Source organism: Mesoplodon bidens, assembly GCF_964165515.1.
Source record: "Mesoplodon bidens genome assembly, chromosome: 2".
In the NCBI taxonomy this organism is placed as follows: domain Eukaryota; kingdom Metazoa; phylum Chordata; class Mammalia; order Artiodactyla; family Ziphiidae; genus Mesoplodon; species Mesoplodon bidens.
The window spans coordinates 100258596-100283339 of NC_138177.1; the positions used below are offsets into that span (position 1 = coordinate 100258596).

At 35.6% G+C, this 24744-nt stretch overlaps 1 protein-coding gene across 3 annotated transcripts in view; it reads left to right on the plus strand.

Annotated features, from left to right (window-relative positions):
* Positions 1-24744, plus strand: part of DPYD (dihydropyrimidine dehydrogenase) — an 811527-nt gene that overhangs the window by 644758 nt on the left and 142025 nt on the right. For all 3 annotated transcript variants that reach the window (XM_081225179.1, XM_081225181.1, XM_081225180.1), the window contains one exon: positions 21695-21837. In XM_081225179.1, coding sequence (XP_081081305.1) covers positions 21695-21837 — 143 coding nt within the window. The remainder of the gene's footprint in view (positions 1-21694; positions 21838-24744) is intronic.

A 24744-nucleotide genomic window follows, 5' to 3' on the forward strand; every position in this document is an offset into this window, starting at 1 on the left:
ATGTATATAAATATAATATTTTTTCTAGACTTCGGCTTCTTTATTGATTTCTTATAAAATCCAGTTTATCAATTTTTTTAAATTTAAATTTTTTAAAAGTGCTTTTATTTTATTTTTTTAACATCTTTATTGGAGTATAATTGCTTTACAATGGTGTGTTAGTTTCTGCTTTTTAACAAAGTGAATCAGCTATACGTATACATATATCCCCATATCTCTTCCCTCTTGTGTCTCCCTCCCACCCTCCCTATCCTACCCCTCTAGGTGGTCACAAAGCACTGAGCTGACCTCCCTGTGCTATGTGGCTGCTTCCCACTAGCTATCTATTTTACATTTGGTAGTGTATATATGTCCATGCCACTCTCTCACTTCGTCCCAGCTTACCCTTCCCCCTCCCCATGCCCTGTCTTACCCCTAGGTTGTTCGGAACCATTTTTTTTTATTCCACATATATGTGTTAGCATATGGTATTTGTTTTTCTCTTTCTGACTTACTTCACTCTGTCTAACAGACTCTAGTTCTATCCACCTCACTACAAATAACTCAATTTCATTTCTTTTTATGGCTGAATAATATTCCATTGTATATATGTGCCACATCTTCTTTATCCATTCATCTGTCGATGGACATTTAGGTTGCTTCCATGTCCTGGCTATTGTAAATCGTGCTGCTATGAACATTGGGGTGCATGTGTCTTTTTGAATTATGGTTTTCTCAGGGTATATGCCCAGTAGTGGTATTCCTGGGTCATATGGTGGTTCTATTTTTAGTTTTTTAAGGAATCTTCATACTGTTCTCCACAGTGACTGTATCAGTTTACATTCCCACCAACAGTACAGGAGGGTTGCCTTTTCTCCACACTCTCTCCAGCATTTATTGTTTGTAGATTTTTTGATGATGGCCATTCTGACTGGTGTGAGGTGATACCTCATTGTAGTTTTGATTTGCATTTCTCTAATGATGAGTGATATTGAGCATCCTTTCATGTGTTTGTTGGCAATCTCTATATCTTCTTTAGAGAAATGTCTATTTAGGTTTTCTGCCCATTTTTGGATTAGGTTGTTTGTTTTTTTGATATTGAGCTGCTTGAGCTGTTTGTGTATTTTGGAGATTAATTTTTTGTCAGTTACTTCATTTGCAAATATTTTCTCCCATTCTGAGGGTTGTCTTTAGTAAGTGCTTTTAATATTCTTTCCCAAAAAATCCTGCTTAACTCCAGACTACAGAGATATTCTCCTATGTTTTTCTCCTAGAAACTTTATAGTTTCAGGTTTTACATTTAGGTCCTCAATCCATTCTGAATCTTTAAACATTTTTGTATAATGTAAGATAACAACTAATGTTCTTTTTTCCCCCTTTTTCTTACAAATATCCCGTTTTTCCAGCACCATTTGTTAAAATGATGTTTCTTTCCCCCACTGAACTAACTTAGTGACTTGGTCAAAAATCAATTGACTTTATACATAGGGACTATTTCTGGATTCCATCCTGTTCTATATTTTTATACTATTATCTTGATACTGTAGATTTTTGGCAAGTCCTGAAATGAAATAGCATCCTTGAATTCTGTTTTCTTTTTCACAGTTGTTTTAGTGATTCTAGTTTATATTTTTATATAAATTTTTGAATCAGCTTATCAGTTTCTTCAAAGAGAGTTTACCAGAATTTTATTAAAGATATTTGGGTCTATATTAATGAAGGATATTGGCCTATAGTTTTATTTTCTTTTAGTGTGTTTGCTGGGTTTTGGTATCAGAATTATACTGGCCTCATAAAATGAGTTGTGAATTGTTCCTTCTTGTTCTATCTTCTGCAAGAGTTTGTGTAAGATTGGTATTATTTCTTCCCTAAGCTTGATAGAATTTACCAGTGAAGCCATCTGGGCCTGCAGTTTGCTTGGTACAAATGTTTTTTATTTTGATGATGAGGATGAATTCAATTTCTGTGATAGTTATGGGGTTGTTTTTTATTTTGACTTCCTGTTTTTTGTTGTCAGTTTTGGTTAGCTGTGTTTTGCTTGGAATTTGTCCATTTCATATCAGTTTTTGAATTTATTGCAGAAAGTTGTTCACAGTATTCCCTTATATTTTTATTGTTTTTAAAATCTGTTGTGATGGTACTGCTTTATGCACTTAATATGTGCTTGTCACTGTGCTACTTGCTTTACATAGATTATTTTATTTGATTTTACCTGGTTCTATTTAGGTCCAGTAAATGTTCTTTCCCATTATATGGTTATCCAAATAGCTGATGGTTTCTAACTACCCACTTGCCTGAGGAACATCCTTGCTTATAGTCCAAAGCCCTAAAATATCAGGGGCCACGTGGATAGGCACATGTTGAGACTAGATGACCAGTTTTAGGCCCCTAGCTGCCCTCTGGCATGGTAGAAGATGTTACCAGAGTGAGGCACATCCCCAATGTCTAGTATAGTATGAGAGCTCCTCTAGGTAATACTTTGGAAGATCTTATCTGAAGTAATGCAATGTTAAATTATTTTCCCTTTCCTAATTGCTCGATCACATGCTCTATTTTATGCTTGCTGCAGATTTCTGCAATATTTATGATGTTTGTTAAGAGTATAAATGCATTTATGAAAATAAAAATGTGTGATACTGGTGACAGTTGTTGAATGGTTGAATGGAGTGGAACTTGTACACTCTTCCATTACATAAGGTCTCTACATTGTAGAAAGAGGAATCTTACTATTTTAAACGTTACCTTTGTCTCTTCTGACTGATAAAAATCCTATTACTGTTTAAATCTAACTGAAAAGATCCTCATGATCTATATAAAGGCTATTGCCAGGGACATGTACATAGACTATATATTCTGTTTAGTTCCCTCAGAGAAATATTTTTTATTAACAATGAAATAAATCTGGACTTCTTTCATTTTATTATACCTTTTGTTCAGACAGTGTTGAAATTCATAAGAATTGAAGAATTCTTATGCCAGGTCAATATTTTAAAAATCGTCTTTTTAAATAAAATATCATACAGAAATTTATGATGATAGCTGGGGGAGTGGGGGAGGGGCTGTCCCTCTGTATAGCAGGCAACACCTCTCCCCACCCAAATGAGTTGTATACCATATCCCAACCTGAGACTCTGCTTTAGTTTTGCTATTAACGTTGTGTCTCACAAACAGGAATTGTTCATTACTGTATCTGCAGTTTTGCTCACCTTGTCCCCAAACCCTGCCAGAATTTTAAATATCCTAGTTCTTAACCCCATACCTACCTATCCATCTTTTAAGAGCCCAGTTGATATCCTGCATCTCCCATCCCACAAAACCTTCCCGAACCACTTCAGTTTCCTGGATCGTCCCATGCTCTGAGTTTCAGAAATTCTTTAGTTTGCTCGACATAATCAGGATGTGGACATGCATTGCCCATGTTTTCACACATCTACCCAGTCTCATAAGCTTGCTGAGAGGAAGTACCTTTATTGCTGCCTTTCAGTAACTGACATAGTGCTGGGTACAAGCAATACTTTTGACTAAAAATGATTTCTCATTTTTTTACCCTATTGTAATTTAGGAAGAAATTTTATTGTTAACTAACTGAGAGAGCAATTACTAATCAGTAGAGCAAATATTAATGAGTAGAACCCCTACTTTCCTAAGTGCCTGGTCAGTTTACAGAGAGCATTGGTACTCAGAGAGGTCTGATCAGTCAACCTGGAAATGTCCTTGTCCACATTAATATCTTTTAACACCTGTCAGAATGCTATCATCAAAAAGTCTACCAATAACAAATGTTGTAGAGGATGTGAAGAAAAGGGAATGCTTGTACCTGTTGGTGGGAATGTAAATCAGTGCAACCACTATGGAAACAGTATAAAGGTTCTTCAAAAAACTAAAAATAGCACTACAGTCCTGATCCAGCAATTTCACTCCTGAGTACACATCTGAAGAAAACGAAAACACTAATTCAAAACAATACATGGACCCCATGTTCATAGCAGCACTATTTACAATAGCCAACATATGGAAGCAACCCAAGTGCCCATCAAGAGATGAATGGAGATATGAGAAGATGGCAGAAGAGTAAGACATGGAGATCACCTTCCTCCCCACAGATACATCAGAAATACATCTACACGTGGAACAGCTACTACAGAACACACACTGAACCCTGGCAGAAGATCCCAGACCTCCCAAAAGGCAAAAAACTTCCCACATACCTGGGTAGGGCAAAAGAAAAAACAAACACAAAAGAATAGGGATGGGACCTGCACCAGTGGGAGGGAGCTGTGAAGGAGGAAAGGTTTCCACACACTAGAAGCCCCTTTGTGGGTGAAGGCTGCAGGTGGCGGAGGAGGGAAGTTTCGGAGTCACGGAGGAGAGTGCAGCCACAGGGGTGCAGAGGGCAAAGTGGAGAGATTCCCGCCCGGGATTGGTGCCGACCAGCACTCACCAGCCCGAGAAGCTTATCTGCTCACCCACCAGGGCAGGCGGGGGCTGGGAGCTGAGGCTCTGGCTTCAGAGGTCCGATCCCAAGGAGAGGTATGGGGTTGGCTGCGTGAACACAGCCTGAAGGGGTTAGTGCACCATGGCTAGCCAGGAGGGAGTCCTGTGAAAAGTCTGGACCTGCCGAAGAGGCAAGAGAGTTTTTCTTGCCTCTTTGTTTCCTGGTGCGTGAGGAGAAGGGATTAAGAGCGCTGCTTAAAGGAGCTCCAGAGATGGGCGTGAGCCGCGGCTATCAGCGCAGACCCCAGAGACGGGCAAGAGACGATAAGCCTCCTGCTGCTGCCACCAAGTAGCCTATGTGCAAGCCCAGGTCACTATCCACACCTCCCCTCCCGGGAGCCGGTGCAGCCTGGCACTGCCAGGGACAACTTCCCGGGAGAACACATGGCGCACTTCAGGCACTGCTGCCGCAGGCTCGCCCCGCATCCGTACCCCTCCCTCCCCTCAACCTGAGTGAGCCAGAGCCCCCGAAGCAGCTGCTCCTTTAACCCCATCCTGTCTGAGCAAAGGACACAGACACTAGTCCCTTCCACCGGGAAGCCTACACAACCCACTGAAACAACCTTAGCCACTGGGGACAAACACCAAAAACAATGGGAACTATGAACCTGCAGCCTGCGAAAAGGAGATCTCAAACGCAGTAATATAAGCAAAAGGACAAGACAAAAAAACATGCAGCAGATGACGGAGCAAGGTAAAAACCCACCAGACCTAACAAATGAAGAGGAAATAGGCAGACTACCTGAAAAAGAATTCAGAATAATGACAGTAAAGATGATCCAAAATCTTGGAAATAGAATGGAGAAAATACAAGAAATGTTTAACAAGGACCTAGAAGAACGAAAGATGAAACAAGAAACAATGAACAACACAATAAATGAAATTAAAAATACTCTAGATGGGATCAATAGCAGAATAACTGAGGCAGAAGAACGGATAAGTGACGTGGAAGATAAAATAGTGGAAATAACTACTGCAAGCAAAAGAAAAAAAAAGAATGAAAAGAACTGAGGACAGTCTCAGAGACCTCTGGGACAACATTAAACGCACCAACATTCAAATTATAGGGGTCCCAGAAGAAGAAGAGAAAAAGAAAGGGACTGAGAAAATATTTGAAGAGATTATAGTTGAAAACTTCCTTAATATGGGAAAGGAAATGGTTAATCAAGTCCAGGGAACGCAGAGAGTCCCATATAGGATAAATCCAAAGAGAAAGATGCCAAGTCACTTATTAATCAAACTATCAAAAATTAAATACAAAGAAAACATATTAAAACCAGCAAGGGAAAAACAACAAATAACACACAAGGGAATCCCCATCAGGTTAACAGCTGATCTTTCAGCAGAAACTCTGCAAGCCACAGGGAGTGGCGGGACGTATTTAAAGTGATGAAGGAGAAAACCCTACAACCAAGATTACTCTACCCAGCAAGGATCTCATTCAGATTCAAAGGAGAAAATAAAACCTTTACAGACAAGCCAAAGCTAAGAGGATTCAGCACCACCAAACCAGCTTTACAACAAATGCTAAAGGAACTTCTCTAGGCAAGAAACACAACAGAAGGAAAAGACCTACAATAACAAACCAAAAACAATTAAGAAAATGGGAATAGGAACATACATATTGATAATTACCTTAAATGTAAATGGACTAAATGCTTCCAACAAAAGACACAGACTGGCTGAATGGATACAAAAACAAGACCCGCATATATGCTGTCTACAAGAGACCCACTTCAGATCTAGAGACACATACAGACTGAAAGTGAGGGGATGGAAAAAGATATTCCATGCAAATAGAAATCAAAGAAAGCTGGAGTAGCAATTCTCATATCAGACAAAATAGACTTTAAAATAAAGACTATTAGAAGAGACAAAGAAGGACACTACATAATAATCAAGGTATCGATCCAAGAAGAAGATATAACACTTGTAAATATTTATGCACCCAACATAGGAGCACCTCAATACATAAGGCAAATACTAACAGCCATAAAAGGGGAAATTGACAGTAACACAATCATAGTAGGGGACTTTACACCCCACTTTCACCAATGGACAGATCATCCGAAATGAAAATAAAATAAGGAAACACAAGCTTTAAATGATACATTAAACAAGATGGACTTAATTGATATTTATAGGACATTCCATGCAAAAAAAACCAGAATACACATTTTTCTTGAGTGTTCATGGAATATTCTCCAGGATAGATCATACCTTGGGTCACAAATCAAGCCTTGGTAAATGTAAGAAAATTGAAATTGTATCAAGTACCTTTTCCGACCACAATGCTATGAGACTAGATGTCAATTACAGGAAAAAATCTGTAAAAAATTCAAACACATTGAGGCTAAACAATACACTCCTTAATAACGAAGTGATCACTGAAGAAATCAAAGAAGAAATAAAAAAATACCTACAAACAAATGACAATGGAGACACGACGACCCAAAACCTATGGGATGCAGCAAAAGCAGTTCTAAGGGGGAAGTTTATAGCAATACAATCCCACCTTAAGAAACAGGAAACATCTCAAATAAACAACCTAACCTTGCACCTAAAGCAATTAGAGAAAGAACAAAAAAAACCCAAAGTTAGCAGAAGGAAAGAAATCATAAAGATCAGAAATCAATGAAAAACAAATGAAGGAAACGACAGCAAAGATCAATAAAACTTAAAGCTGGTTCTTTGAGAAGATAAACAAAATTGATAAACCATTAGCTACACTCATCAAGAAAAAAAGGGAGAAGACTCAAATCAATAGAATTAAAAATGAAAAAGGAGAATTAACAACTGACACTGTGGAAATACAAAGGATCATGAGAGATTACTACAACCAACTCTATGCCAATAAAATGGAAAACCTGGAAGAAATGAACAAATTCTTAGAAATGCACAACCTGCCGAGACTGAACCCAGAAGAAATAGAAAAAATGAACAGACCAATCACAAGCACTGAAATTGAAACTGTGATTAAAAATCTTCCAACAAACAAAAGCCCAGAACCAGATGGCTTCACAGGTGAATTCTATCCAACATTCAGAGAAGAGCTAACATCTACCCTTCTCAAACTCTTCCAAAATATAGCAGAGGGAGGAACACTCCCAAACTCATCCTATGAGTCCACCATCACCCTGATACCAAAACCAGACACAGATGTCACAAAGAAAGAAAACAACAGGCCAATATCACTGATGAACATAGATGCAAAAATCCTCAACAAAATACCTCCAAACAGAATCCAACAGCACATTAAAAGGATCATACACCATGATCAAGTGGGGTTTATTCCAGGAATGCAAGGATTCTTCAATATATGCAAATCAATCAACGTGATACACCATATTAACATATTGAAGGAGAAAAGATATATGATTATCTCAATAGATGCAGAGAAAGCTTTGGACAAAATTCAACACCCATTTATGATAAAAAACCCTGCAGAAAGTGGGCATAGAGGGAACTTTCCTCAACATAATAAAGGCCATATATGACAAACCCACAGCCAACATTGTCCTCAATGGTGAAAAAGTGAAACCATTTCTACTAAGATCAGGAACAAGACAAGGTTGCCCACTCTCACCACTCTTATTCAACATAGTTTTGGAAGTTTTAGCCATAGCAATCAGAGAAAAAAAAGAAATAAAAGGAATCCAAATCGGAAAAGAAGAAGTAAAACTGTCACTGTTTGCAGATGACATGATACTATACATAGAGAATCCTAAAGATGCTACCAGAAAACTACTAGAGCTAATCAATGAATTTGGTAAAGTAGCAGGATACAAAATTAATGCACAGAAGTCTCTGGCATTCCTATACACTAATGATGAAAAATCTGAAAGTGAAATTAAGAAAACACTCTCATTTACCATTGCAACAAAAAGAATAAAATATCTAGGAATAAACCTACCTAAGGAGACAAAACACCTGTATGCAGAAAATTATAAGACACTGATGAAAGAAATTAAAGATGGTACAAATAGATGGAGAGATATACCATTTTCTTGGATGGAAGAATCAACATTGTGAAAATGACTCTACTACCCAAAGCAATCTACAGATTCAATGCAATCCCTATCAAACTACCACTGGCATTTTTCACAGAACTAGATCAAAAAATTTCACAATATGTATGGAAACACAAAAGACCCCGAATAGCCAAAGCAATCTTGAGAATGAAAAATGGAGCTGGAGGAATCAGGTGCCCTGACTTCAGATTATACTACAAAGCTACAGTAAGAAAGACAGTATGGTACTGGCACAAAAACAGAAATATAGATCAATGGAACAGGATAGAAAGCCCAGAGGTAAACCCATGCACATATGGTCACCTTATCTTTGATAAAGGAGGCAAGAATATACAGTGGACAAAAGACAGCCTCTTCAATAAGTGGTGCTGGGAAAACTGGACAGGGACATGTAAAAGTATGAAATTAGATCACTTCCTAACACCATACACAAAAATAAAGTCAAAATGGATTAAAGACCTAAATGTAAGGCCAGACACTATAAAACTCTTAGAGGAAAACATAGGCAGAACACTGTATGACATAAATCACAGCAAGATCCTTTTTGACCCACCTCCCAGAGAAATGGAAATAAAAACAAATGGGACCTAATGAAACTTAAAAGCTTTTACACAGCAAAGTAAGCCATAGATAAGACCAAAAGACAACCCTCAGAATGGGAGAAAATATTTGCCAATGAAGCAACTGACAAAGGATTAATCTCCAAATTTACAAGCAGCTCATGCAGCTCAATATCAAAAAAACAAACAACTCAATCCAAAAATGGGCAGAAGACCTAAATAGACATTTCTCCAAAGAAGATATCACAGTGCCAACAAACACATGAAAGAATACTCAACATCATTAATCATTAGAGAAATGCAAATCAAAACTACAATGAGATATCATCTCACACCAGTCAGAATGGCCACCATCAAAAAATCTAGAAACAATAAATGCTGTAGAGAGTGTGGAGAAAAGGGGACACTCTTGCACTGTTGATGGGAATATAAATTGATTCAGCCACTATGGAGAACAGTATGGAGGTTCCTTAAAAACTAAAAATAGAACTACCATACGACCCAGCAATCCCACTACTGGGCATATACCCTGAGAAAACCATAATTCAGAAAGAGTCATGTACCAAAATGTTCATTGCAGCTCTATTTCCAATAGCCAGGACATGGAGGCAACCTAAATGTCCATCAACAGATGAATGGATAAAGATGTGGCACATATATACAATGGAATATTACTCAACCATAAAAAGAAACGAAATTGAGTTATTTGTAGTGAGGTGGATGGACCTAGAGTCTGTCATACAGAGTGAAGTAAGTCAGAAAGAGAAAAACAAATACTGTATGCTAACACATATATATGGAATCTTAAAAAAAAAAAAAAAAAAAAAAGAAAGGTCATGAAGTACCTAAGCATAAGACGGGAATAAAGACACAGACCTACTAGAGCATGGACTTGAGGATATGTGGAGGGGGAAGGGTAAGCTGTGACAAAGTGAGAGAGTGGCATGGACATATATACACTACCATACGTAAAATGGATATTTAGTGAGAAGCAGCTGCATAGCACAGGGAGATTACCTTGGTGGTTTGTGACCACCTAGAGGGATGGGAAAGGGAGGGTGGGAGGGAGTGAGATGCAAGAGGCAAGAGATATGGCAACATATTTATATATATATAACTGACTCACTTTGTTATAAAGCAGAAACTAACACACCATTGTAAAGCAATTATGCTCCAATAAAGATGTTAAAAAAAAAAAAAGAGATGATTGGATAAAGAAGGGGAGATATACACAATGGAATACTACTCGGCCATAAGAAAGAATGAAATTCTGCCATTTGCAGCAGCGTGGTTGGAGCTAGAAAATATTATACTTACTGAAATAAGTCAGACAGAGAAAGACAACTATTATATATCACTTATATCTCGAATGTATATGCAAATGAATGTATATGCAAAAAAGAAACAGACTCACAGATACAGAAAACAAATTAGTGGTTACTGAACGGGAGAGGGGCAAAATAGGGGTATGGGATTAAGAGATACAAACTACTGTGTATAAAATAGATAAGCAACAAAGATATATTGTATAGCACAGGAAATTAACCGATTCTCTTCTGATAACTTTTAATGGACTATAATCAGTAAAAGTACTGAATCACTGTGCTGTACACCTGAAACTAATATAATACTGTAAATCAACTATACTTGAATAAAAAAATATGTTAAAGCCCATTAATATCTTTGAGAGATGTCCAGCCCAGAGGAGAGAACAAAACCTCAGTGCTTGCTGTACAACCTGGGTTTCAGCAGACTCTGTGGAATGCAGCCTTATCACAAGGCCCAGAGATTTACACATGTAATTCATTGTAAAGTGAAAAAGAGAATGAGAATAAAAGGAATAGTTTGACGGTAGGGCAAGTGCTACCATGGACACCCTGACCATGGAACCACCCACAGTGTAAACAGAGTACAGAATTTCAGAGAGGAAAGAAATCATGGCTTTACAAAGAAAGAGATAATATGATCCTAGTGGATGTGGAAATTCTTTTGTTATTTTTTATGTCTTCAGAAAAATGCCCCCTTCTAATTGTCCTGCGTTCTCCAAGAGCAAAGCCTAGTTCTGGTCATCAACATTATCATCATCATGTTAATCTTTCTCTTTCTTCTCTTCGAATAACCATTTTTGAATACTCATAGACTGTGAGATTTTTATGTGGTATGATAACATTTGCCCTGAACATCCTTAGGCAAAATCTTATGAGAGATGTTTATACAGCAAGTTTGCTAAGTCTGTCATGGTTCAGGATCTCTTCTCTAAGGAAATATGTGTATTTTTAAAGAGTCATGTATTAATAGGTAAATTCATTATATTTATAAGCTTACAGTACTGCCAGAAGTACTTATAAGGGGGGGGACTGAGGCATATGGTAATCTGGAAATAAAGAAAATCCCTCAAATTCAAATCCGTCAATGAATTTTATGGTCACATTGTGAACTAATTGTTTTATTGCTATAATGTGTTATTTTACTACACAACCCTGCCTTTCTTATATACATATGCTACTTAACTTTTTTGAGCCTGAATTTCTTCATCTGTACAAGGAGGATAATGCATATGTGACCTGTGAGGATATAAATAATGTGTAAGTAACTTAGCAGAGCACCTGGTATTCAGTAGGTTCTCAGCATTATTTCCTTTTAGTCGTAAAATGATATTGTCATTGCTGTTGAATTATAGTTTTTTTTTTATTAGGGTATAGTTGATTTGCAATGTTGTGTTAGTTTCAGGTGTACAACAAAGTGAATCAGTTATTCATATACATATATCCACTCTTTTTAAAATTCTTTTCCCATATAGGCCATTACGGAGTATTGAGTGGAGTTCCCTGTGCTATACAGTAGGTCCTTATTAGTTATCTGTTTTATATATAGTAGTGTGTATATGTCAATCCCAATCTGAAGACCAACAGCTTAAAAATTGTGACGGTCTCAGAGAGTTTTATCTCTGGTAACTCAGAAACACTATCAGCCCTCATCAATAGGTCTTAAAATAGGGAGCCAAATAACAAGGAAGAAACTGAGATTAGAACCCTGGTCCGTTTTAAATGCTAAATACCATCTGAGATGTAAAAGCCATTTATAGTTCTTCCTTGATGACTCTACTTTGAAATTTTACACCATTTTGTAAGTAAAAACACAAATACATGAAAAATGAGAGTAAGAAAAATTCCCTACTTGTTTCTTGTGTGTGGAGATTACTGAACAAATAATATGATGAGTATATTTTACATATTCATAGATTCATATGATTTTAATTGACACCATCCAATTACATGAAACAATTTACAAAACTCTCCATTCTTGTTTCCAAAGAGAGTACATATGTTGTAGCATCTACTATGAAAACTAAGCCAAGTTGGAAATAGCAATAATGTACTTATTTCAATAATCCTTTTTCTTTTGTCTGTGTGTCTTTCCTCTATGTTAACATGTCTGGATTTCTTTCTAAATCTGAATGTCGTCGCTGGCCATATTGAAGAATGTGCTTACTGTACTGTTTCATTAAACTGCTGTGTTATCGGGTAATTGTTTAAACATAATGCCATAGCACTATCAAAAGGAAAGGTGAACTAATGGCATTTGCAAATGTCAGGGATTATCTTAACACTTTTATTATAGTTTATGAAAAAGTAAGTTCAGGGCATTTCATGGCAATTATTTCTACAGAAATTGGTTATTTAAATAAATTGCTAATTATCTGAAGATGACAGTATTGAAAATGCTACTAATGAGTTGTTTAATAAGTGTAGCTTGTGGTGGCCACCTACAGGTTGAAAACAGAAAGAACATATAGACTAATTATGCCTAGATAATCACATATGAATGCCATATATTTTTCCCTCTAGTAACAAATTCAAGGAAATTTATCTCTTCGTGCCATCCTTTGAGTCTTGGAAGGTGTAGTTAGTTTCTAAGTTTTTCATAGATTATGGTTTTGTTCTAAATCAACTTTCACTTTGCTTCCATAATTATCTTTGTCCTATAATTCCTAGATACAATTATCATTATAATTGATTAACCAAACTAGATTACTTTTAGAGTGAAAGAGGATGCTGTTTATAATTACTTCATGTAATTACAAATAAATATAGGTGTGATAAACTGGAACTCTCCTGGGCAAACCAGGTCATATGGTCTCCCTAGTTATACCAATTACTAACAGCTATCATTTCTATCTAGTTACTAGCCAACAATTAATATAATGCCAATATTCTTGGTTTTATCATATGTGGACAACATATCTTTATTATTTATAAAACTTATTAACTCTATAACTTAATCAATATGCAAACAATTAAAATAGGGAAGAAATATAGTACTGTGGTTAAGAGCATGGTATTAGGAGTCAGGTAGACCTAGATGCAAATACTGGACCCACACTGTCTGAGTGACCTTGAGGGTGAGATATTTATTTCTTATGATCTCATTTACATATCTAAGAATATGAGGACAAAAAAATACCTAAAGTAATGTCACTGAGACAATGCATGAGAAAACACTTAGGAAAACACCTGTCAATTAGAAAGCACTCAAAAGAGGAGTCTCTATAATGAATGTATTGCATGTTAAAATTTCACTTTAACTCATACTTAATCCTTTTATAAGTTAACTTCATCACTGGTATCTACTGGGAAACCACAGAGCATATAAAATTGCTCCTTAAAATATCATGACAAAGTTCATATTATCCTGGAATTTTGAATTGGAAGAGATCATCTAATCCAATATTTTCTATAGTACAGATCTTTTCTATTGCATCCTACCTGCCACTACCTGCCAAATATCCATTTAGGTTTAAGGGATATGGGCATCCAAATGTAGCTACTTCTGTTGCTGAATTTACAACAAATTAATGATAAAAATAACAATAATAAAACCAGTAGTGTGTGCTTAACCATTTGTTCTAGTTATCTTTTGAAGAAAACATAAATGAAGCCTTTCTTTATGGTTATCCCTTAAATATTTGAAGAACAACTATTGGGATTACTTTCAGCCATTTTATACATACACACATATTATTTTTAAAAATTTTTATTTCAAAATCAATCTTATTGCACCATAACAGTGGAATTAACTGTACATAATAAGCTATTTCTATATAATATATGTATATTATATATACATATATATACATATGCATTTTAAGTTATGGGGAATAAAGTTTATTTTGGCAGATAATGTTAAAATTAAAGTTTCATACACTAGTAACATAACTCAACATCCTTAATTTGATATGTGTGAAACACTTTCTTGCTTTTCTGTGTTCTTCTAAATCACCATATCCTAAACTACTTCAGAAAACTGACATACTGAAATTTAGCTTTACTGGTTTTGCTTACCATTTGATTCCAAACAAAACGTTTCATAGGCTTTTTCCATCTCTGGGTCCATCCCATTATGTGTGTGTGTGTGTGTATGTGTTTATGTGTATGTGGCAGGGTGGGGAGATGAGAGAGAGAGAGATCATTCTATTCACCCTGTTTTGGATATATTCTAAGTTTGTTAATATTTTACTTAAAATATTGGATATAGAACCAAATATGCTCTTCCGAATGTACGGAGGGTAGGATCATTGCACATCCCATATATGTTTCACAGCACAGAATCTGAAAATGTCTATTCCTGTATTGTTTTAGAAGCATTATAAAAAATAGTCACTTTTCGTTGCAGAATTGAATCATAAACACTTTCTTACCTAAAATAATTAAATAATATGGATGTATAGATATCGAACTAGAAAGTTCCTCTTCAACCTGTTCCCCAGAAATAACTATTAGCAGTTTAAAACTCAACATTCTTTGCATTTACATGCCCACATACTAAATGTAATCATACATTTTTTACCTAAAATGGGACTACAACCTATATATTATTCTGCTACCTGTCGTTTAACACGTAACATCGTATCCTAGAGATATTTCCACGTCAGTTTTAAAGGTTTCCTGTGATATCATACATACATGGATGAACTATAATTTATTTACTAGCGTAACTGCTAGTGATTATTTAGGTTGTTTTCACTGTTTTGCTATAAGAAACAATATTTCAAGGAACATCTTTGTACATGTAACTTTATGTCTATGCACTAATGGATTTTATTTCTCAAAATAGAGTTTCTGGATAAGACATATACATTTAGATATTGCAGTTGCATTATACATCTAATAAAGAGTTATTCACAAAAATATATGCATTTACAATCATAGACTCAAACTATAATTTTTAGAAATGAAATGACTTAGGATCTCCAAATTTAATATCTAGGAGATTAATTAACACCCCTTAAGTATTAAGTGTTTATCCCCACATGTTTATAGTAAATGCTTATTCTTCTGATCAATTTTCTCTGGCTTTGATAGTAATATTAGCTTATATATAGTATGAACCAGGCCCTGTGCCGAGTGCTTTCCACAAACTGTATCATGTAATAGTCCCCAAGTTGCTATGATATTATTGTTAGTGATGTCCCTGTTTCACAGATAGGGAAAACTGATGTTCTAGGAAGCTAACTAAGGAGCTTGCTCAAAGTCACAATTGTGTAAAGTAATAGAATAAAGACTTACACACCTAATTGGTTGGACTTTAGAACCTGTGCTCTGAGCATTAGACCACAGACGATACTGATACTGGTTTTCTTAGGCAAAGACAATGTGCAAGTGATCCTCGTCATAATTGCTGCACTGTCATTTCTCAGTAGCAGCTGAAAAGTATGGACTCTGATAGTCACAGAGACTTGGTGTTTAAACTTTTAAACTGTGGCATAAAACAAGTTTTATTCAGCTTGAACTTCCCTTTCTTCGTATACGAAACAGAGCTGATAGCATCTCCCTGCACAGCACTCTAAGGGTTAAATCACACACTTTTTGAAGCCCCAGTCTCCGTGTCAGGCTATGGAAATCACTCCAAGAACAAATGCTCAGAAAGGAAAATGGCCCCTTCTCTGGTAAATAGTATTAATTCTATTGCTTTAAAATAAAATGCCTGGCACATGCTAGGTACCAAATTATTGAATATAAATTGACTATGAATATATTGAATATGTTATGAAGCAGATAAACAGCTATAAAGATATGAGGACTCAGAAACAATATCTTGAAATATTCAACAAAAATTAAAACGTTTCCATAAGAAAATTTTTAGCTTTTTCAATAAACCTAAAATAACAACGTAAAATAATTGGTTTTCTTTCTCCCATTTCTCCTCTTTAGATTTCATATCTCTTGATATAACCCTGGATCTTTGTAGTACTTCAGTTTCTAGTTGAATTATGGTCATTTTCTCAGAGGACTTTAATCTATGTGTAAAGATGTATTTTTATTTATTTTATTTTTTTAACACCTTTATTGGAGTATAATAGCTTTACAATGGTGTGTTAGTTTCTGCTTTATAACAAAGTAAATCAGTTATACATATGTATATGTTCCCACATCTCTTCCCTTTTGTGTCTCCCTCCCTCCCACGCTCCCTATCCCACCCCTCTAGGTGTTCACAAACCACGGAGCTGATCTCCCTGTGCTATGCGGCTGCTTCCCACTAGCAATCTATTTTACGTTTGGTAGTGTATAAAGGTCCATGCCACTCTCTCACTTTGTCACAGCTTACCCTTCCCCCTCCCCATATCCTCAAGTCCACGCTGTAGTAGGTCTGTGTCCTTATTCCTGTCTTACCCCTAGGTACTTCATGACCTTTTTTTTTCTTAGATTCCATATATATGTGTTAGCATACGGTATTTGTTTTTCTCTTTCTGACTTACTTCACTCTGTATGACAGACTCTAGGTCCATCCACCTCACTACAAATTACTCAATTTCATTTCTTTCTATGGCTGAGTAATATTCCATTGTATATACGTGTATATATATATATATATGTGTGTGTATATGTGCTTTACATATTTATCAATATGTTAGGTTCATTAATATTTTAAAGTTGTTTTAAAGGATAAATTTTTGGTGCTTGATTTATGTTTATTTTATAAAAATCAATCTCTCAACTCCTAAATCCCTGAAATTCTTAATTTGCTAATATTTTCTTTCTTCTGGGTGATGTTAAAACTGTTAACAATTAGACAGTCAAAGCTCAATTTCTAAGGAATTTGTTATCCACTTAATTCATTATATTTTAATTAATGTAAGCAAATTAAAACTACATTTTCTTTTTGTGTACACAGTGAGCATGAGTGAGTATTATAACCCAATTCTGTTTTATTGCCAGCTAGAGCCATTATCAGGGAGTTTATTGTGGACTTAGCTTTAACAATTAACTCTGTAACAGTAGCTGTTTTAGGAGTCAAATGATTAAGGAAAAAACAAACAGAATTAAACTCAATTATTCAAAATTTCAGTTATCCAAAATTAGCATATGTTCCACACTACCTTGCCCATTAAAAATGTCTTTTCTCTTCAAGGATTTAGTCATGCTAAGTAAAGCTCTGCCTCCTTCTCACCAATAAACTTAACTTCTGATGTTGTCATTAAAAGTCTTGCATATTGATTTAGTGCATGGACCTTTTGATTCTCAAAATAAAATCTTAAATATATGGATGTCTGTCTTTGAGATTTTTAGCTTTGGAGTCAGTTAATCCTACCAACATTGTGACACCACTAAATGAAAGCTGCTGGAGAGGGGAAAAGGGAGAGGGAGATGTGTGGTTCTCCTAAGGGAGCAGAGGTTATAAAGTTTCATCATCCTAGGCATCATAATCTTGTCTCCAATAAAAAAAAAGAAAAAGGTTTCTTTGCATTACTAAGCACACAGCAACAGCATAAAAGGCACAAAGTAAACTAAATAAAATGCTCCCTCTGAAATCAATTGTCCTCCTATGTAGTACAGGTTATAATAGCAAACATCTATATAATCTTTGTTATGTGCTAGCCCTTTATATATATTAAATAATTTAATCCTCAAAACAGCTCTATGAAGTTATTATAATTTTATTATTTTATAGATGAAAAGATTAAGAAATTCACAAGATTACAGAGCTTGTAAATAGTGGAGCTAGAATTTGAACCTAAGAAGTTGACCCTGTTGTCTCTCGGATGTAACTAATTCATCCTCAAATTCCCTTCTTTCTAGAGTTTATATTAATAGTTATTATAAAATACATGATGTTTAAATGAATGTGAAGCTTTCCTAATGGGATGTGTACAGAATGAATAACTGAACTCATATTATTTACCTTGAAACTACCTCCTAAGATCATTGAGGCTGGTGTTTTGGGTATCCACCCTGGGTGACAATATGGTTACAACATAAACTGATTACCTGAGATTGTCTTTTAAGCTTTTCCAATTCAGTTACAATTACGTCTTTTTTAAAAGAAGGCACAGGTGCTTAATATTTCTTGAATAGACAGATGAACAGATGAATGGATAAATGAGGCCTGAGTAAGGAACCTAAGTCATAATACATTAATTCTTACTTGCATATCAATATGTAATGCTACTACTAATGGTAGCATTTTTGAAATTGCAATTAAAATAAGAAAGTATTTTCTTAAGAAAAAAATCATTGAATTCAGATTGGTTACCTTTGAGTTCAACATCTCTGGCTTACTGAAATGTTTTTCTAGATCATGAATCAATCAAATGTAATATGAGGTTTGTCAAAGATCTATGAATTCAACATACTGATTTGCATTTTAGGATGTGACTATATGGAGGGCCTCGATTGATTAGATACCAAAAGTTCATTCTAGTCCCCCAGGTTTTCTGCTAGGGCCACTTTGGTACAAATCAGGACTCTTCACAGCAATGTTGGAACTCAAAGGTCTAGTTCACTTTTTGTTTGTTTGAACCTGCAGCTTGTTTCAAAATGTGGGGATTCAGAATGGCTGACTTTCATTGGCACCTCCCACACTGTTGAAACAGAAAGACTTGATGTAATTAATTTCCCATCAGGTTCATCTGGTTACCCCATGTAGCTGAAGGCTTAATTTAAATTGCACGTTGCCTATTAATTAATTTAAGCTTATAGAATTTCAGTTTTTTGATTTAAACCTTGTTGTTTCCTTTAGGATGGAGTCCACTTTTAATTCCTTGAGCTTCTCAACTGGCTTCTTCCTCCCTGGTCTTTGGTCTAAAATCATTAATTACTGTAGCAGTGACAAAGTTTTAAAAATTCTTATCTCAATAACTGTGATTCTGGAAATCTGTATGCATTTTAATTAACATATGTACAATCTCATATGGTATTGATGTATGTATTTCTTTTACACCAAAAGTTTTATTTTTATATTGAATCTATTATTTTTTCATTTCTGTCACTTTAAAACTAAAAAATTTCTGTATAACAATTTAGAAAGATCCTTTTACATACCTTCAGTTTCCTTCCAAAAACCTTTCATGGCGAATAAAAGTCATTTTTAAAATCTATTCCCCATAAAAATGCTGAGAACAGGTAGATTATATTTCATACTAAATCAATTGAGTTATAAAGAAAACCAATCAAATGGAATTTATAATGGAAATTAAAACTGAATTTACTATTACCCAGCAACAGAAGGATCCATTTCTTCATTTTTGGATCCCATTTCCTCAGAGAACATAATTACTCTTAATTTGAAAAGATACCTTTATTAGTTTGAAAGGTTTTCATGTTCATTAGGTAAATTAGAAAAGTTTTTAAAAAGAAGAAAAACATCAAATAGAAAACGTCTTATTGACCTAATTGAACATCTTCAAATGCCACTGAGGATTTACTGATGTTTTTTAACACCTGTGTAATAATGTTGCCCTTTAAATGTAACTGGTTAAATTTTCAAAGCTGTGTTCTGAGATTTTGCCATTTGATGTCCATTAATATCAATTGGAATATGTGGCCAAATCCCTGTGTACCACTTTGAAATTTTACCCCTTAGTGTTAATGGTAGTCTTCTAACAGTGCAGTTAGAAATAAATTATTTATCTGCTTAGCAAAAATTTCCTTTACTCTCCAGGGTCAACTAAATAAGAAAAAAAAGAATCCCAATATTTCTTTATTACTTCAAAGTAACATGTGTGTAAAGGAGCCATCAACTTAGCATATATTGACCATATTAGTTATATTATGCCAAGATAGCTGTATGTCTGTCTAAAAGGTTTATTTAAGTTACAACTTAACTTAAAAATGCCTTCCTCTAACTTTTACTCTTGAATTTCTTTTTAGTATAGCTAAAGATATGTTTCTATAAATATGTGTGTGTGTATTCTTTCCATGCATTCTCCTGTCCACTATGTTAGCCTTTTTTATAGTTAAAACATATAGACTAAGAAGAAGTCACTGATAAATATTTTGAAATAGAAATAGAATCTTAACGTTCAGTTTCTAATTTGCCCTAACTTACTACCTTGTATTTAAATGTCAGTTATGGAATCCTGAAGTGTCAGCATTGAATATTCTTGACTAAGAAACTCTATTATCTAGAGGAAGATTTTTTAGGTGTCAGAGCACCAAGTAGACATTTCCACAAACATTTTTGGTGTTGAGTGCTAAAACATTAGTTTACATGTATATTCAGTTTCATCTGAAATGAACAAAATAAAAAGAAAACCACCGATTTTAATGAAAGCTCTTTGTGTTTCCTTAATAGGAGCACCAATGAATACATATTGAGAATGCTGGTAAGGATGCTTGTGGTGGTGGAGGAGATGCCAGAGTACGCACCACATGAGGCTTATTTTACCCTTTGCTTGTTTTGTTGTTTGTGGAGCCCTTATTTGAGGCAATGCCACATTGTTGCACAAAAAGAACTATTTTTACTTAAGAAAATGCCTTTAAAGGACCATTGGCTTATGAGAGTACATCAGAAATATCAAATTATGTTACTATGTTATGAGAGCATTAATTTACTCCCGATTGGGTTAACCCTTGAGAGCCTAAGCAGCCTTATACAGTATAATCATGTAAAAAATGACCTCAGAGTGTTCTGTCCGTCCATACAGCCTTTATTACAATTAGCAAATAATGTATTGGTAATGTTTGGTTAAATAATGTATACAAACTCAAACGCATACTCTAATTACTGAATTCTAGTAAATTCTCTTTAACTTGATTAAAATGTTCTAATGTGTGAAAAATTAGATTAGGCTCACTATGTTTGAGTAAAATCACTATCAGATTTTGGGAAATACATGTAAAATGCAATATGGAATCTGTAAGTTCATCAGCACCTTGCTTGTTTTTGCAGTATCTCTATTCACACCAGCTGCTTTATACTTCACGGAAACATAACAGAGCTGTATGTCTATTTATGCACTGTATGTGATTGTTTTACTTTTACAAAATCTGCTATTCCTTGTTCTTTTTCAAACAGATGCTCAAGTGTTCCATACAATCTTTTACACATTACTGTATATCAAATTGTGATATGTATATATTTTATGTGAGAGTTCTAGAGTTGCTATACCCACTTGCATAACATGCCTGCATGCAATAATAGCATCAAAGTCCTTAAAATAAGTACACATCCATTTACAAATTAACATACTTTGAAACATAGCAATGCTTGTATATTACATACGTATATATCTTAAGTAGAGATAAAATTGAATTTTGTCTAGTACAACACTGCCATCACGTGATAGTGATTATAAGGCAATATGCTCAAGTGGTCAATATACTAACCATCAATCATCCTCATTTTCTGTAGGCACAGCCATCAGGCCTATTGCTTTGAGAGCTGTGACCACCATTGCTCACGCTTTGCCTGGATTTCCCATTTTGGCCGCTGGTGGAATTGACTCAGCTGAAAGTGGTCTTCAGTTTCTGCACAGTGGTGCTTCGGTCCTCCAGGTAGTACTTGTTTTTGTCTGTCCCTTCACAAAACTCCATCTAACAAATGAAGTGAAAATTATGTGACAACAAGTGTGTTCTTGTAGGGTCTCTTGAGAAAGAGTCCTTGCGGGATCAAAAGCATGGCACTCATTAAGTTTCTATTACTAGTTGAGAACAAACCTGAGGTTCATTTCCTGTCCTTTTGAGGGCTTACAAACCCTCTATTTTTTTTAACATATTTGTTCACCTGTATGTTTCTAAAATAAATGAGATCATGTCCCAAAATGTATACTGTACTACTGAATAAAAACGAAATATATGAGGAACTCTGGGTAAAAGTAAAATCTTGATTGAAAAATAAAAGAAGCCAAGGGCAAGGCCAATACACAAAATCTATGCCATATGGTACTGGAGGCATTAACAAACTTGACTGTGAACTTCCTGGTAGCCAAACAAAGAAATCACAGCTTTCAAAATATAGAAATAAATTGGTTGTTTACCTTCTTGTGGTACAAAGCTGAGGGAAAATCATCCATTGTCTTCATAAAGTGATACTTCGAGATGTAGTACATCATACTCTTATTAGCCCTCTACAAATAACTTAGAAATTACTTAATTTTTTATTATTTATACACTTGCTTTTTATATTATAATGCTGTTCAACATAGATGCAGTACAGTGCCTCAGCACTTTATAGCATAAACATTTCTCTCAGGGACCAGATATGCAGGTTTGGATGGTCTGACATGACCCAGGTAAAATTTTTCATATGAGGACTAGACTGTGACCTCTGAGGTAAATCCCACTTTAATATGGCTGCTTACTACCTAACATTGATGGTAATTAGGGAGCAGAGTGTTTAGCATCACTTATATTCTCTGGCAAGAAAGTGGAGTGCAGTATCTTGTGTTGCCAATTTAACAATCAGAATTAACATCCTGTTATGAAATATAAATTGGAAATAACATATATCAGAATGCTAATGGAGGAGGACTTCTGCTTCCAGGAAGATGGAGTAGGTATACTTTTCCCTATGCTTCTGAGTAAGTGCAATTAAAAACCTTTATATATCTAGAACGAACATAAAGAGACTCTGAAAGGAGGGAAGAAGGCAGTCTGGCTAGGAATCTCAGGACCCAAGGCACAACACAGTGGAGAATTTCCTGGGTTTTCTTTTTGCCTCATATATCCCAGACTTGGAGCCAAAGAAGCCAGCAACCCAGAAACAACAGGTGCAGACAAAAAACCCCTACTCTTTCTAGCCAGAGAACCAGGAAAGGGCAGCCTAACAAGACAGAAAACTTTTAGACCATAACTGCTTTTCTCTAGCCAAACACCACAGCTAAAAACTGCAGCGCCACACCTGTCCACACAAGCAAAGGACAAGCATGGGTCTTATACTTCCAGCCTCAGGAGGCTGTAACAAGGCGCCCAGCATCACTCCTGGGCAATAATGAGCTCCCATATGTGGGAGGCATGGACTTCCACCCCACTGACAGTAATGAGGTGTCCCTTCTCCTCCCCCACCCCGGGGTCTTGTCAGAGGAAGTCTAATGGAGAGTCAGGATTTTTATCATCACCACCCAGCGGTAACAAGGCCACTCTGTCCCACCCGTCACAGCCCCCTGGTATCAGATGAGGCCTAGAGGGGAGCCAGAACTCCTATCTTCTCTTGGCAGTAACAAGGAGTTATGTCCCTCAGGTGTCAACGAAGGACAAGTAGGGCATCTGGACAGTAATGAGGCAGCATCCTTGCCCTCCTCTGCCAGAATGGTATCCAAAAAAGCCAGCTAAAACAAAAGGTTTAAATAAGATGAAGAGTCCCTTAGCATAATACCCAAAATGTCAATGTTTTAATTGAAAATCACCCATCATGCCAAGACCCAGGAAGACCTCAAGCTGAACGGTAAAAGACAATTAATAGATGCCAATACCAAGATAGCAATAACAGAGATTTAGAATGATCTGATGAAGATTTTTAAAGCAGACATCATAAAGTTGCTCTAAGAAGCAATTACAAACAGGCTTGAAGCAAATGGAAAATATGGAAAGTCTCAAAAAAGACATAGACATAAAGAACCAAATGGAAATTTCAGTACTGAAAAATATAATAAGAAATACAAAACTCAGTTGATGGGCTCAACAAAAGAATGGGGAGGACAAAGAAATAATCAGTGAACTGGAAGATAGAGCAGTAGAAATTAACCAATCTGAAAAACAGGGAGAAAAAAGACAGAAAGGAAAAAAATGAACAGAGTCTCACGGAACTGTGGGAGTATAACAAATAGTGTAATATTCATGTTAGAGTGCCAGAGGAGAGGTCAAAGAAGGAGGGGATGAAAAAGAAATAATGTCTGAAAACTTCCCAAGTTTTGCAAGAGACATAAACCTACAAGATTCAAGAAGCTGAATGCATCTCAAACATGAGAGATCCAAAGAAACCCATACCAAAACACATCATCATCAAACTTCTGAAAACTAAAGACAAAAGGCCCTTGAAAGCAAGAAAAAAATGACATCTTACCTATAAGGAGCAAACAATTATAATGACAATAGATTTCTCATCATCAGAAACATCAAGTCCAGAAAGTGAGACAAAATTTTCAACTGTTGAAAGAAAAGAACTATCAACCCATAATCCTATTTCCTTCAAGAAGGAAAGATAAAACAAGACATTCTTAACTCAAGAAATACTAAGAATTTATTTCCAGGAAGCATAACTAAAAGAATGACTGAAAGAATGTCCTTAAGAAGAAGGGAAATGATAAAAGAAGGGACTTGTGGGCATCAGAAATGAAGGGAGAATACAGAGCAGTATCTTCAAGAAGAATCTGGAAGATAATGGATGTCTAGGCTTGAATATCACCTGAATTTATTTTCATGAACATGGAGGAGTACATGAACTCAAGGATAAAAATGCATTAT